Source organism: Camelus ferus, chromosome 15 (assembly GCF_009834535.1).
Source record: "Camelus ferus isolate YT-003-E chromosome 15, BCGSAC_Cfer_1.0, whole genome shotgun sequence".
NCBI classification, from domain to species: Eukaryota; Metazoa; Chordata; class Mammalia; order Artiodactyla; family Camelidae; genus Camelus; species Camelus ferus.
Window position 1 is genome coordinate 30,034,886 of NC_045710.1, and position 16,202 is coordinate 30,051,087.

Genomic DNA, 16,202 nt, shown 5'->3' on the forward strand with positions numbered 1-16,202 from the left:
GAAACTATTTACTTGTAAAAATGGGAGAACTAATAAACTTGTTACATATTTTCTAAACAGAATAAATTATCTATGTTTGCCAGAAGGTACTGAAATTTCCCTAAATGGATGGGCCCTTGATTTTATATGTGATTAGAACTGAACACTTAAAACATTTTTCAGTTACTATTTCATATTATTAAGTTGGCTTACATGACAAATCCATTATTTGTAAGGATCAACAGTGAATATTAATGATGACTGATTAGCATACACATGACTGACTATACTCACAACAGTCTCTGGCTTCAGCTTCTTTAAAGAAAAGGACTTAGAAGGATTATATTGAATGACTTTTAAGACCCCTTCCAGTTCTAAATTCTATTTAAGGACTGTTTCCTTAGCAATTTATTGGACACTTATTTCTTTTTTTTTTTAAAAAAAAGACATCATTTTCTCAGGAGTAAAGATCATGTTTACAGAGCAGACTTACTGGGGTTAGAATCCTGACTCCACCTTTTAATCGCTGGATAACTATGGGCGAGTTGTTTAAATCTCTGTCTCAGTTTCCTCATCTGTTAAATGGTGATTATAATAGTGCATAACCCGTAGAACTATGCGGAATTAAAAACATTAATACATGTAAGATACTTAAGTAAATATTCAAATCATTTTCTGCTACTATCATCACTTGTTATTTCCTTATTTTCATGGTATGAGAAGAAAATACTTGTTCGAGATTCTTTCAGGGCTTGTGTAAATGTAGTAGCTATTTTTTATTAGATGTCTATCCATACCTATTATTTTTTAAAGACGGCAAACAGTTCTTGTGGTAATGGTTATTTTCATCTACCTAAACACTAGTAAAGCCCTACCAGCTTGTGTTTTTCCCCTTATTTTTGCAGCCCCTGCAACCCCATGTCAGAGTGTGGGATTCAGTTAGTCTATCTACACTGCAAATTATTGGACTTGGAACTTTCGAACGTGGAGTAGGATGCCTGGATTTTTCAAAAGCTGTAAGTAACAGTTTTCAAAGGAATAAGTAAGCTACACAAAGACTCAGAAAAGAAGTTAAGCTCAGTTTGTGTGTGTGTGTGTGTGTATGTGTTCATATAAAGTGATAACTCTGAATTGAAAAATGAGATGTTAGCTAGTGCTTAGCAATGGCCAGCATTTTAACCTCAGTACTAACGTCCTTTGGTGTAGATAGGATCCAGGATATTACACTTAATTATACATAATTTTTTTCTGTCCTGAAATAGGATGCTAATGTAATAACAAGAAGTGGTTATGACACTGCACACATAGCATAGTAAAATTGAAACAAGCAGTAAGATGTGCTTTTACTTTAGCATTTTTAGGGAGGTAGAGGGAAGTAATTAGGTTTTTATTTATTTATTTATTTTAGTTGAGCTACTGGGAATTGAGCCCAGGACCCCATGCATGCTAAGCATGCGCTATACCAGTGAGCTATACCCTGCCTGCCTTGCTTCAGCTTGAATCATATATTGTAGTGTATACAGGAGAACTTCTACATTTTAGGATCCATAATTTTTAATTTCAGACACAAGTACCTCTCCATATTTTATTGGGATTCATTCATGCTTTAGAATACATTTATGTATTCATGTTATCTGTTCAGTTCCTAGCTATCAGCAGTTATATTCTGGATTATGGGAGATTTGTGAGACATGGAAGAGGAAGGGACATTTTTAGAGCAGAAAGATAAGTCTGGGTGGATATAGGAACTTTACTAGCTTGAAAGCACTGAATGTCAAGGGGTCTTAATGAGTCAAGAATTGGGAGAAAGGCATTTGAAAAAGAAGATAAGATGGCAGAAGGGAAACACTTTTATTACCTGTTTTACTCCCTAAAATTTCTGTGGCAGCAACTGTTGTCATCTTGTTGATACTGCTGTTACAGTGTTAAGACTATCTTGGATTGCCTTTTACTCTATAACTTTTCCTAGTTTAGGCAATCATTCCAGTATGGGGTAAAAGACAGATACAGTAAAGAGAGTAAGCTCTGCTCTTCCTCAGTACTTCTCACTCATCACCACCACATTTCTTTGTTCCGTAGACATCATAAGGCATACACTACAAATGCTACTAGAAAAAAAGATAGTCTTTTAATATCATTTGTGGTTTTTTTCCTTAAACTTGGAGGTACAAATTATGTGAATGAAAATAGTTTCAGAAAAATAGATTAAAAGGAATTTAGTTATGTTTTTACTTATCTTATTTATTTGTGTTAATGTAAATCAGGTATATCATGGAAAACTGAAATTGGGAAACTTGAAAATAGCCATTAATTTCAACTTGTTCCATCAAACTGTCAAAATTTAGGAGCAAAGTTGTGACGTTACAGACATTTCATTGTCTACTGCAAAGGAAAATACTTTAAATACAGTCAGCAAGAAGGAAGCATAAGATTCAGAATGGTCTAGGGTATCCTCAAATTAATTGTTTGCTATCTCTGAGTAATAGAAGTGGCTTGATGACAAATGGAGAGCAACCTAGGGAAAAAAATTAAAAATAGAAAAAAAAGTTTAAGAATCTTTATAATATTTCTGAAGAAAATACAGTCTTAGTAAATAGTATATTCATTATATTTAAAGGAATCATGAGTTTAAAGGATTTTGGATTATCTTAATGTTGGCAGTTTTAATAATATGGTATTTCTTCTTAGAATATCAGCCTTGTCTGAAAATTTTAAAATGCCTTATTTAAATTGACTTTTTCTTTAGGATTCAGGTGTTCATTTATGTGTTATTGATGACTCCAATGAGCATATGCTTACTGTATGGGATTGGCAGAAAAAATCAAAAGGAGCAGAAATAAAGGTAAAAAAATTTTAATCAAGTATTATCTTTCAGAATACAGTATTTGTTTTGCAGATCCTTGGAAGAATAGTGCATTTCCTTAGGTTGCAAGAACACACCAACTGGCCAAATTAATCAAGTTTATTGATTTGTCATCATTCTTATGGGACTCTTAAGATAAAATAGTCATCAGCTTCAACCAATTTCGGTAATATCTCAGACCCGTTGTACTCCTGACACATGTGATGGATGCCAAAGTAGATGGGTGTCTAGTCTCAGAATTAAGAATATTTTGCCTGGCTTTTTCTTCTTTAACAAAATGTTATTTTGTTCAATCTTCAAAGCTTAAAAAAATCTAAAGGAAAAACTTAACCTCAGGAATATGACCAACATAACTGTAAAGCATATGTAATGATGAGTTTTTTTTATCTTAATTATGTTTCTGGGATTATTACATAAAATGCTACAGCATTTTTACCTGCTGTAGAATAGGGTCAGGCCATAACTTGTAAGAGAAGAATGCAAGGTTAGCACGGCAACTGCGTTCATATGGTTCAGAAATGGCCTCCCTCTGACAGGCTTTCAGAGGGATTCAGAGTGACAGGATGACTAAAAAAAGCCTGTCACGTATTTGCTGTACTCTTAAGTAACACCACATTCCTCTTCAGTTGCTCTCTTAGTTTTGCTTTCTATAAGCTTTACACTTTCAGCTTGTTGGATGAAAAGAGGTTATTTCTTTTAAATAGTGTAAGTTAAGCTTTTGAAAGAAGTAGAGTAGATTTGATTGTACTTGATGAAAGGAATGTAAGGTGTCACAAAAGCTCAAACTTCAGAAAACATGAATGGAGATAGGTTGTCTTTCAGCCATCGTTCAGAGTAATTTAACACTGAAACCATAGGGAAGTTACACCAAAGTGAAATACGTTAATTTTGATCCTTTGTAGTAAAGGCTACCAGATGAAATCTGTGGTTTTCCTCCTGCTGGTCACTCCTTGGTCTCCTTCCCAGGACCTTAAATGATGGTATTCTTTGGAGTTATATCCGCTGTCTTCTGCTGATAATCATGTACCGCTCCCGTTGCTCTCTTGGCCTTAATTACGATTCGGTGTGGCCCATGTCTGTTAACGCCAGCCCAGATCTCTCTCACAGATTTAAACCTATATTTCTTATTGCCTCCTGGGCATCTTTATTTGAATGCCTCATCCTGCAAATCAAGAGCAACATGTCCAAATCTGTACCAATCAAATTTCTTAGCCCCCAACTAGATTTGCCTCTCAATAATTAACATTACATTCCATTTAGTTGCCCAGGCTAGAAACTTGGGCGTCATTCATGACTCCTTTTCCCTCACTTTTCACGCCCAGTCAGTCAGCAGATTCTCTCAACTCTTTCTCCCAGCTGTCTGTATTAGAACTCTTTCATTGCAGATGACTTCAAAACAACTAAAGCAAACTTAAGGAGAATTTATTGATTCATGTTGAGGGAGGAAAAGAAAACCTCTACTAAAGATCAGAGGGAGGTTTTGCCTCAGGAATGACTTGACTGGGGGACTAGACTACTGATTCTCTCTCTCTCCTCTTGGCTCCTCCCTGTGTGTTGACCTTATTTTGTTCTTCTGTATGTGAGCTCTGTCCTTGCTTAAGTCACAAGGATTTGGGCCGTTGATGCATTACTTGTTTACTTATGTAAGTTTAAAATTCAGTAAGGCAACTTCAAAACCTGATTGACAGAAATTAAGGAACACCTAAATAATCAGAGGATTATACAGTAATAATGGATAGAAGACAATATGGTAAAGATGTAACTTCTCTGTGTATTATCTATACATTCAGTATAGTCAGAACTCCAGCATGATTTTCATAGAAGATGGCAAGATGAATACATGTAGAAATATGAATGGGTAAGAATAGACAAAATCACCAAGACTGGTGAGGATGTGAAGTAACTGAAACTCTCATATACTGCTGCTGGTCATGGAAATTGGTGCAGCCATTTTGAAAAATTATTTGACATTACCTAGTTAAGGTGAACACACACGTATGCATACCCTCTGACCCATCCTGTTCCACTCCTACGTATAAGCCCAAAGAAGTATATATATAAAAAAATAAAATATACTTTGACCCACTAGGTATGTATAGTTCCTTACTAATCATTGTGGAGAATTGTATAAGAAAAGTTACTGTCCTTTTCCTTTATCTTATAATCTTAAATCTAGTTAAGGAGAAAAAGCATTTAGATTGGATAGCTTGAGTTTTATTTATGTAGCTATACAAGGCTCTCTTGCTCAAATGTTAGTAATAGAAGTATAAAATTTGTGAAGCTGTTAAGCCATGGGAAAATTTTAAAATTTACATCAGTTCTTTCAAGTGTCATTTTATTAGTATAAGAATGTAAAATGTATTTCTTTAAATCACTTTGTTCCTAAGATTACCATGTTTACCATATTGGTTTGCAGTAAGGAAAGGCTTCCATACACGTAAAGTTCTTTGTTGAGTTAAAAAATAAACATTGATCACCCTGCAGATGAACACCGGCTAACAATAAACAGCTTTACAAGCATGTTTTACCTCACTGTTAAGTTTGAATAGGTGTTTTTACCATAAAGCATCAATTTAGTAAGAATTCAGTTGTGATTTACTGAACATTTAGAAATATACATACTGTTTTAAAAATATCCTCAATTCAGTATGTCAGTGAAAAAACTGTACTTGTACTTACTTTGTGACTTTCCAGGCTGCTTTCTTCCTTTCTCACTCCAGTTCTTTTAAACTTAACTCTTGGTTTTTTCTAGGTTTTTTTGAGGAATGAGCATAAAAGCCTTTTGCATTTTGTTTTTTCATTCTTTAGGAATCAGTAGTGACCATTCTGTGCCTTCCTTCAACCTGAGGATGAATCTCTTTATCAGATATATTTGTTAAATGAATCATCCATAATAATAGTACAAAGAAGAATAAAATTGGGTTTTTTTAAGACTGAAGTGGCATTGTCTTTAAGACAGAATGTGCATTGCACTTTCATTTACTAGTTTTAGTGTACCTTTCCCTGAAGGTGCAAGAAATTAAAATAATCTAAAACTGTAATTCATATAAATACCTTCCTAGTGCAGAGTTACTATATATAGATAGCATAAAAGATGCTGTAATAGGATAAAGGCATCAAATTTAAATCATTATACTAAAAATCTACTACTAAAGTTTTTCAGGAAAATAGATCTTGGATGAAAAGTCATTTCCTTAAGATTTTCCCCTGTCTTTGATTATCAGTACCTGTGATTGGTACTTAATGGAGATAAGGATATACATTCATCTAAAACTTAATTTTTCTTTCCACAGACAACAAATGAAGTTGTTTTGGCTGTGGAATTCCATCCAACAGATGCAAATACCATAATAACATGTGGTAAATCTCATATTTTTTTTTGGACCTGGAGTGGTAATTCACTAGCAAGAAAACAGGGAATTTTTGGGGTAGGTATCAGAATGTTAAAACTTCATTATAAAACTTTAATTTTTTCATTGTTGAGTAAGCATAACATCATCATGCCAAAGGGAAAACTAAAAATTCTCATTGTTTCATTGTAGAAATACGATAAACCAAAGTTTGTGCAGTGTTTAGCATTCTTGGGGAATGGAGATGTTCTTACTGGAGACTCAGGTGGAGTCATACTTATATGGAGCAAAACTACTGTAGAACCCACACCTGGGAAAGGGCCTAAAGGTACAGTATTCTCATACTAAAGTCATTCTTTTTAATTTGCACATACTTCAGTCGCAGGCCCATCTCTTACCCAGACCAGGAGAGAGTGAGCTGCACGGAAACAGTATGAGAGTCATGAACATACATTTTATTTTAAAGGTTCTCCATGACTGTGTTTTTCACTTTTTTTTTTTTATCAAATTACTCACCCAGTTACTTATTAAGCATATATAACCTACATTTTGACTATGTTGCACCTTTCCTTCCAAAAGGTTAATACAAAATCATTAGAAAGAGATATTACAGATCCATGTTAATTTAAGCAGTATAAAGATAAAGAGAGAAATCATCCCAAATCTTCAGTGTTTGGTGAAGCCTTCACAGAAGAAATTGTATTTAAGCTTAGTCATAATGAATGTACAAGACATTAGGGAAACAGTGCAAGTAAAGGGAGAAAGATGGATATGAATGTGAGGCATCCAGGATAGTGTGAATAAATCTGTCATGTGTTAACAGAAGCAAGAGATAGCCAGCATGAAGGAAATAGAATTTTAAAAAATAGTAGTGTTTTGTAACTTCTCTTACCAGTTTAAACTCACATAGTAAGCCATTGAAAGTTCAAATAGGATTAAAGATACAGATTTTCTGAGTTATCCACAAGAATCTTTAAAACTGGTTGAGATCACCACGAAAGAGAAAAGAGCTATGAGGCCAAGGAATCTTTGTCCCACAGTTAGATGACCAGAAAAGATCCTGCGAGGATTTACAGAAGTAGGATTTTTTTTTTTAAGTTAGCAGATGAAACTCTTTATTTAGTGCCCCTGAACAAGAAAAGAGAGAGTTACCAGGAGTCTCAGTGCTTATAGGGAGATCAAGAAGAATAAGAACCAAGAAAAGACCATTGCAATTGCAATTTCAACATTAAGGCTGTGGAACAGCCAGGTATATAGAATAGCCAGTTTCGAAATGGAGAATTTGGAGGATCTCAGTTGAAAATGAAATGGAAAATAAAGTTTTAGAATGAACCAGTAGTCTTTAAGGTTGCCTAAAACCTGGAAGTAAAATGGGAATTGCAGTGAAAAAAAGGAGGTTAAAAATCTTGAGAGAGAGAGATGAGAATAGCTGGATTGGGCCTAAGAAGGAAGAAAAAGTGTCCTTGACAGAAAGCAGCAGCCTACATTTCATCCTGAGACTGGAGCTTTAGAAGGCTGAGGTATCTAACATGGCTAAATGGTGGAGGTCATGCAGGGTGATACTGCCCTCAGTAAAAGCAGCTCTCCATTGAAAACTTGAAGTTGTTACTTTTAATGGATAATGTAAGAATAGTAATATAGTAAAGCATCACATAATCAGACTCCATTGCTTCAGAATTCTACTTCAGAATTAGGATCCAGCTGGAAACCTTTGACTTGCCTGTGGAAATTGGATTTATTATAATATATGAATACTAAAACCAAAGACCTATAAAATTAGAGGTATCATTTTTTAAACAATTAGTGATTAAAATTATTATTCTCACCTCACAAAAGGATGTTTCCATGGACCTTTTCTTAACAACTATTGATTACTCTTAGTTATTTGTAATATGGACACGTTGTCCCAATTAGTACATTTATGGCACATTTCCTCCCTTTCCCAACATAGTAAGACTACAGGATTTACTCTCCACTGGGCTGGGTCTGGAGAGATCTTTGAGAACAGTATGCACGGCCATGTGATAAAATGGTAGAGGGGAGGGAAAAAGAATAAACTCAATCTCCTTTTTTCTTTTTCTCTCTGTAGCCCCTCCTCCCACCCCAGTAGTTGGCCTTGGCATTCATTCAGCTTTACCTCAAATATACAGATATATTTTTTTTCTTAAACCCCATTTGCACCCAAATACACCGCTCCACTTTACCCTTTTCTGTGGTAGATGATAAAATTAGAGGAAATCATTGAAAATAGCCTTTTTTCAATCCTGTTTTTCCTTACTGCTTAAGGACAGAAAAACTGGGGGGAAAAAAGCCCAGAGTACCATGTACTTCCTTCGAAGCAGAAGGTTATGAGAGAAAAATTAGAGACCTTTTCTAAAATCGGTAGGCTGGGAGCAGAGATTCTTCACTAGCAGCAGTAAGTGGTAGCAGTAGGAAGAGAACTGGTCGAACCAGTCTGTCTGTGAGTTGCCCCCAAAAAGGAGAGACAAAGGCGACGTGGAACCAACCTAGGGTTCCTGAGACACCTCCCCGGGGGATTGGCGGAGCAGCATGCCCCTTGCTTCCCTTATCTGCCTCACATTAAACACTGAAACACTCCTTCCCTTTGTCTTTCTGGAGCCTCTGCAGCAGACCAGGAAATCCCAAGTGACCTACGAATAGCAGAACCCTTGTCTCCCTGCTTGGAAGGAAAGACCCAATTTACATGTCTTGGCTTCCCAGATAGACTTTCTCAGGGCCAGCACGTTGTCTGGCACTTGGTACTAGCTGTTTGAAAATTATTTGTTAAACGTTTTATTAAGGAAATGACTTTAATCTTACCTTTGGGTGTCACTGTAGGAGTAAAAGTTGAGTAGTACTGATGACAGCATCATTTTCACTAAAATGTGGAATTTGAATATAGAATTGTAGGTGTCTTATGATTGTGAAGATTTTTATACTGTATTTTTTAGGAGATATACTAGATTAGTGTTTTCCATTTCTGTTCACCTGAATTTTTAAGTTTGGCGGTTGAATTGAATTAGATGTGTTCAGAAGTTAAAAAAAAAAAACAACAAACTTCAAGTTGTGTTACCAGTGACCCCTGATCTCCATTATTGGCCATGCATTCTTAGCCTCTCTCATTCAGTTTAGGTTTTAAAAATCACATTTAAAAAGAATTGCAGTGGGTTCAGAAGTTTTTTAATGTAGGATAGAGATTACTTTTAATGCTCAAAATCTGAAATTACCAAACTTTTTATAATATACATATACATCATTGATCAACAGATACTTATGTAGATTTAATTTGTGTAGTGTACTGTGTCTAGCAGTTAAATAGGAAGGATGGCATCTTTGAGCTGTTTCACATTGTGATCAGAAACAGTTATTCAAAATGGTAAACAAAGGTAGACGTTTTCAAGTTTATTGATGCTGGGAACAAAACAGTTCTCTCAAAGGAAATTCACATGATTAAAAAAGAAAGAAAGAAAACTAGGAGATAGAAATCCATGTGTATTTTTACCTGAAATGAAAAATTCAGTATGAGTATCTGTATATTTTTTATACCAAAAAATAAGTCATTTGCTTGTTTCTAGTAAGACTTAGAACATTAATAATTTAGTTTAAAATAATTTTCCAACACAGTTTTCTATTTCTTCTGTACCACACTTAAAAACTTAACTGCTGAGCCGGGAATAAAACATCATTCAGTTGACTTTTTGTCGAAATAAAACAACAAAAACCTAAATGTTACGTTGGAGTTGCTGAATACCCCAGGCTGTTAAGGTGCAAGTTCAGCATTTATTGTGCCCCTGTTCCAGATTGTTTATATTTGTGACATCATCTTATTCCACTTCACAGCCCTTTTCTCATACAAAGATACTAAGAATTGAAGGCATTTATTAATTAACCCAAAGTCTTCAGAGCTAGCAATTGAAAGGGGTTCTCTGACTTCAGTTTGATGACCTTCCAAGTATTTCACTGTCATCTTTAGTGCGAGCAAATAACCATATGTGCAGTTTGAGGCATCGTCATGTCAGATTCCTTCCAGGACTGACACATGACCTGAGCACTGTGGCCAGCATAAAGTACACCACCAGTTTATGATAAAAGGAGATAACTCGGGAACAGCCAGATGGGAAAGATGCGCAGGGCAAGGCATGGGAAAGGGGTGCAGAGGTGCCATGCCCTCTCCAGGCAGGCCACTCTCCCCAAACCTCTGAGTGTTCACCGACCCAGAAGCTCTGAGTTGAAGATCCTTAAGGGAAAAGAAAGAAGAATGGTATTATCAGCTCCTTCCCCACTGACCTCTCTTGTCTTTTACCTTAACATTTATTCAGTATAAGAAATGCCAGGAATAGCATTGTATATCAAAACAGTGACTTAAATTGTTGACATGTTGTCCTACCACTGAGCAGAGTTTGGGTATACGTGTAACCCTTCACTAGCTTTATTTTAGCCTGTGGGGTGAGAGGCAGGCAGAGAGGTTCAGAGGTTGTTTTTAGTTTGGTTTTTTGTCTGAAAAACTTGTGGCTTAACCTTTGTGCAAAGAAAATCTGAATATGCACAAAAAGAAATTCTAATCTTGTAAACTACTGGGCACTTGAAATCTGCTACATGACTGACCCTATTACGGGCAAACTTGCTGAGAATGTAGGTTTTTCCTTTATATTTGGTGTTTCCAGTTATGTAAGTATAGCTGGAAAGGGTTTGGGCCCAGATCAGAACACAAGCTCTTAGTTTCTATTTTTAAATTCTTGCCAGAAATTTTAGTAAATTGATCTAGTTTGCGTATTCCCTAAAATGATATTTCTGTACTGATGGCAGTCTTACCAGCCAAAATTTGAGTATACTGTGATATCACGAATTGATAAAGGGACATTTTTGGATGGCAGAAGTATAATTTCATAGCTAATCCTTTTATTCTAGTAAATAACAGACAAACCAAAACTGTTTTATGCCTCATAAGCTCTGCATATTTTCTCCTTGCTTCCAAACCATTTTCCTTACCTTAAATGTAAATTAATAGAAATCTTCAAAGTAATTATTATTTTCTACTTCTTTTTTCCAGTTTTACAACATTTATAATGTATAATATTGTAGTTTAAGGTATATAACATAATGACTTGATAACTGTATATATTGTAAAATGATTACTGAAATAAGTTTAGTTAACATCACCTCACAGTTATATTTTTTTCTTGTGATAAGAACTTTTGAGATCTGCTGCCTTGGCAACTTTCAAATATACACAGTACAGTATTGTTAACTATAGTCATGATGCTATGTGTTGAATCTTTATAACTTATAACTGGAAGTTTGTACCTTTTGACCACCTTCTCCTGCCCCACCTCTGGCAACCACTGGTCTGTTCTGCTTCTGTGAGTTCATTTCTCTTAGATTCCACATGTGAGTGAGATCATATAAAATTTGTCTTTCTCTGACTTACTGCATTTAGTATAGTGTCCTCAAGGTCCATCCATGTTGCTATGGCTGGATTTCCTTCTTTTTCATTCCTCTGTATGTGTGTGTGTGTCTGTGTGTATGTGTATGAACATGCCACATTTTCTTTATCCATTCATCTTTCGATCAACACTTAGGTTGTTTCAGTATTTTTCTTACATGGATACAAGGTATTTGTTATTTCCGACATACATGAAATAGTTCAAAATTATTCTTATGTGAATAATTCGTAATTTTTAAGTGGGAGAGGGGGAAGTTGAGAGTATCTACACTACCATAAAATGTTCATTATTCTTAAATCTTTGCCAAGTTCCTTTAAGGAACCAAGAAACACCAGCATTTTGCCTGCTCTCCAAATAGTCAACATGGGCCCGTTTGCCCTTTGCTGAGAATATAACATAAATTTCAAAGTCTCCCTGACATTTGATTCTGTAGTTAAACAGGCAAAGGAAGCCTTCCAAATGATCTTTTTTTGGCAGTCAAGGTAAACTTGCTTTTTATGGAAACTTTGTTTCTGTTAGAGTTGAGAAGAAAGGGGGAATTTGCAATTAAGCTTGGATACACTTGGCCATGATTGTGCCTGGAGGTATAATAGGTTTTTAAATTCAAGGATAATTATTTTTCTTGGCAGGTATTTCAAACATTTGGCTTAAACTAGAATGTCAGAAATATAGGCTCATGAGAAGGGAATCTTGGACTGTAAATTTGTTTTATAGGTAAATACTATCTAAAGGAACCTTTGGTAATTTAAATTTAAAGCACAGATATTTTTTTTTTTTTAGCTTTAATATAGGTCCTCCTCAGGAAATAACTATCCTGGAATAGGAAGTGGAAAGTGGGAATCTCACAGTGTTGACTACTTATATTAAGTATTTTTATTCCTGATGAAACATTTGTCCTTCTGTTTTATTTTCTGTTTCCTAAGATTCCATCTTTCTAGGAAGATCTTAAGTGTTTAACAAGATTTTTGGCATGTTTAGAAGTATGGAAGGCTGAATTAAAAATAAAAAACTGTATTTCATTTTCTTACATTCTGATGGAGAGCTGTGAAATGCCACACCTCTGCTTTTTTTGTAATTTTTTACATGGTACCATGGTACTTTCAGACTACTCATATTAATTTGACCATGCATGAGAAAATAAGCCCTTTGCTCTCCCTTTTTTCCACTTTTAAATGCCCAAATAAAGCTAGCAATACTCCCAGAAAATTCACATCTCTCAGATGTTCTTTCTCTCTTGGTCACATCAGATCCATGATAGATAATTGGCTGGCTGTCCTACTGGTCACAGTCATGTTGTTCAATGTTTAAAGTATTTTTAGGTGATGAATGTTGATGTGAGCCGAGGCAGTTGACCTGAATAGCAAGTTTGTTGGAGTTCTGCTCCCAGCTCTGCTGAATAAGGCAAGCTCTACTCCAAATTAGGCAAACCCTTTCCTTTCTCACTGCCAAATATACCCATCTATTAAGTATTTGTACCCCTAGCAGCCTCACACTGAGTAATTTTGAGAGTCAGCTGTAGTATAAATTTTTTAGGATACCAAAGCCCTACAAATTTTATTTAATTTTAACAATTTAATGGCAGCTCAAATAGATGAGTAAAAATGAACAATCTCAGTAACAGCTTTATTGAGATATACTTCACATACCATAAAATTCACTCTTCTAAAATGTACAGTTCAGTGATTTTTAATTTAGTCAGCATTGTGCAGCCATCACCACTTTCTAACTTCAGAACATTTTTATCACCCCCAAAAAGAAACACTATCCATTAGCACTCACTTCCCATTCCTCCCTTCCCTCAGTGCCTAGCACCAACTTGTCTACTTTTGGTCTCTATGAATTTGCCTGTGTTGGACAGTTTATAAAAATGGAATCATACAATGTGTGATCTTTTGTAATTGGCTTATTTCACTTAAACCTTAATTTTTCCAAAATTCATCCATGTTACAGAATGTATTAGTACCTGATTCCTTTTTGTGGCTGAATAATATTCCATGATCTGAACATACCACATTTTATTTATCCATTTATCAGTTAATGAACAGTTTTAGAATATGAACAATTTTTTCCAGTCTTTTTGAGATATAACTGACATATAACATTGTATAAGCTTAAGGTATACAACATACTGTTTTGTCTATATTGCAGAATGATTGCCACAGTGAGTTTAGTTAACGTCATCACTTCACATAGTTAGATTTTTTTCTTGTGATAAGAACTTTTAAGATGTACTATCTTAGCAACTTTCAAATATACAAGAAAGCTGGGCTGTCATTCAGCTTTACATTGGTATAGCTGAATCAGTTTTTAAAATACTTTGGTTGGTCAAAAGTCACTTCTCCAAGCCGCCAGTGCCTCCCCTGCCTATACCTTCCCCGGTGCCCTATATCTCAGCAAATAAAAGGGGTTATCCTTGGCAGAGCAGAAGGCCTCCAGGTCAACAGTGGTTAAATGTTAAATATTAATGGTTCTTCCCAGCAGGAAATGAAGGCTTTTTTGCAAACTTAAAGGAACATTGAGTAAAGAAACATGAGTCCTAGTGACAACTTTGTCACTAGCTAACTATGTGGTGTTGGTTAAGCCAAATCTACATCTATGTTTCCTTAGTTCTAAAATTAGAAGAGTAATCCCTATCCCTAACCACTGTATGAGATGATTATAAGAGATAGTTAAGTTCTGAGGCTAGTGTAGCCTCTGTTGTCTGTGAAATTATCACTGTATTAGTTACCTTTTTGTAAAAATGTATTTCGAAATATTTTCTAAGTAGCTAAATATTGACAGGAATGCAAAAGGTTGTATTAAGCATTACTACCTGCCTTGCAGAAGATTGCTGAAAACAGTTTTTTGATTGTTGAGTTATAGAAACTTTTGCTTATTCACTCTGTAGTTCTGCTAAAGTTTTCTTCTAGAAAGACACTAAAATTTGATGGAAAATATTATCACTAGTGTTTTTATTTTTTCCTCATCATATTAGGTGTTTATCAGATCAGTAAACAAATCAAAGCTCATGATGGCAGTGTGTTTACACTTTGTCAGATGAGAAATGGGATGTTATTAACTGGAGGTGGAAAAGACAGAAAAATAATTCTGTGGGATCATGATCTGAATCCTGAAAGAGAAATAGAGGTAAGGATGAAAATGGAACATAAAAATTTTTCGATGTTAAACCCTCTAAACTCATGTATTTTTACCCCACATTAAGATAACTTACACTTTTCTGGGAAATTTGATGTACATTCTTGTCATTTTATTCCCTTGAAATAAACAAGAGAAAAAGGATCATTCACTAAACAAAATAATTTGAAGGAATAAGAAAAATGTGCAGAATAATTAAGTGGCTGTTACTTATTTCTCAGGTTATTTTTTAGTGATCCAAAAATATAACCATACAAACTTAAAATTTAACATTCATCGAATAGTGTATCCTGCTTCAAGGTATACAAGATGACCAGTTTAATTTTATTTAAAACTTGAAAAAATATCTTCTAAACATTGGGCTTAATGATAATGCCAATTGTGTATGTCTGCTTCATGCCATGAACCAAGCATATCCATAAAACCTGACAGGTGTTATGTGCTCAGTAAAAGTATGCTAATTGAATTGAGATCTCAGGAGATGATTTAGCTAAGAAGTGTTTTAGATCAATGATTGTCAGAGCAAAGGCAAATCTCACAGTTTAATATTGCTTCCATATTTTCATGACTTAAATGTTGAATTTATGCTCAGTCTTGTCTACATATAACGTGCTTTGCAGACAGAATCTCCTCTGAAAAACAGCATTCTGATAGTACTGCTTTTAGGCTTCATTTCCAAGAAAATATATCCCTGTATTACAGAGAAAGAAATTTGTCTCAGGCCAAATGACTTAACCCAAAATAATATAACCAGTAAGTAATAAAATGAGACCACAGTTTTCATGTGATCTACTAGAACTTACCCTTTTATCTCCTACTCCTAATCCTTAACTCTTGAAATTATATAAAAGATGAATTAATAATTGAAGCAAAGAATGTTGGTAATGCATTATAACTTCTGTGTAATAAAATGTAATTGAACACATCATTTATTAGCATAAGATTTTACCTTATTATTTTCAAATTTGAAGTTCTGTCATTTATTACTCCATCATTGCTTCCAGCTATAACAGCAGTCTTCAAGTGATAACTAATGCAGGTGAGTATGTGTATGGTGACTTTACAAATTTTTTTTTTTAGGTTCCTGATCAGTATGGAACAATCAGAGCTGTAGCAGAAGGAAAGGCAGATCAATTTTTGGTAGGCACATCACGGAACTTTATTTTACGGGGAACGTTTAATGACGGCTTCCAAATAGAAGTACAGGTAAGTTGTATGATTTTAACCATTGCCTGAATATTTCTGATGATACCCTTTGTTTCTTATTACACTGGATGTATTTCATTTTCAGGGTCATACAGATGAGCTTTGGGGTCTTGCCACACATCCCTTCAAAGATTTGCTCTTGACATGTGCTCAGGACAGACAGGTGTGCATGTGGAACTCAGTGGAACACAGGCTGGAATGGACCAGGCTCGTAGATGTGAGTAA

General features: G+C 35.0%; 1 protein-coding gene and 1 long non-coding RNA gene across 5 annotated transcripts in view; one reads left to right on the forward strand and one right to left on the reverse strand.

The window, feature by feature from the left end:
* Positions 1–16,202, forward strand: part of EML4 (EMAP like 4) — a 125,411-nt gene that overhangs the window by 87,026 nt on the left and 22,183 nt on the right. For all 4 annotated transcript variants that reach the window (XR_004326274.1, XM_032497395.1, XM_006179181.2 and 1 more), the window contains 7 exons: positions 885–995; positions 2,726–2,821; positions 6,136–6,270; positions 6,385–6,520; positions 14,611–14,762; positions 15,852–15,977; positions 16,063–16,194. Coding sequence is in view for 3 of the 4 variants with exons in the window: in XM_032497395.1 (XP_032353286.1) it covers positions 885–995; positions 2,726–2,821; positions 6,136–6,270; positions 6,385–6,520; positions 14,611–14,762; positions 15,852–15,977; positions 16,063–16,194 (888 nt within the window). In the remaining variant the exon portion in view is untranslated. The remainder of the gene's footprint in view (positions 1–884; positions 996–2,725; positions 2,822–6,135; positions 6,271–6,384; positions 6,521–14,610; positions 14,763–15,851; positions 15,978–16,062; positions 16,195–16,202) is intronic.
* Positions 10,176–15,865, reverse strand: LOC116668956. Its single transcript, XR_004326275.1, has 3 exons — positions 15,721–15,865; positions 14,848–14,890; positions 10,176–10,429 (listed from the first exon to the last, which is right to left on the reverse strand). It is a non-coding gene; the product is annotated as an uncharacterized LOC116668956 (long non-coding RNA).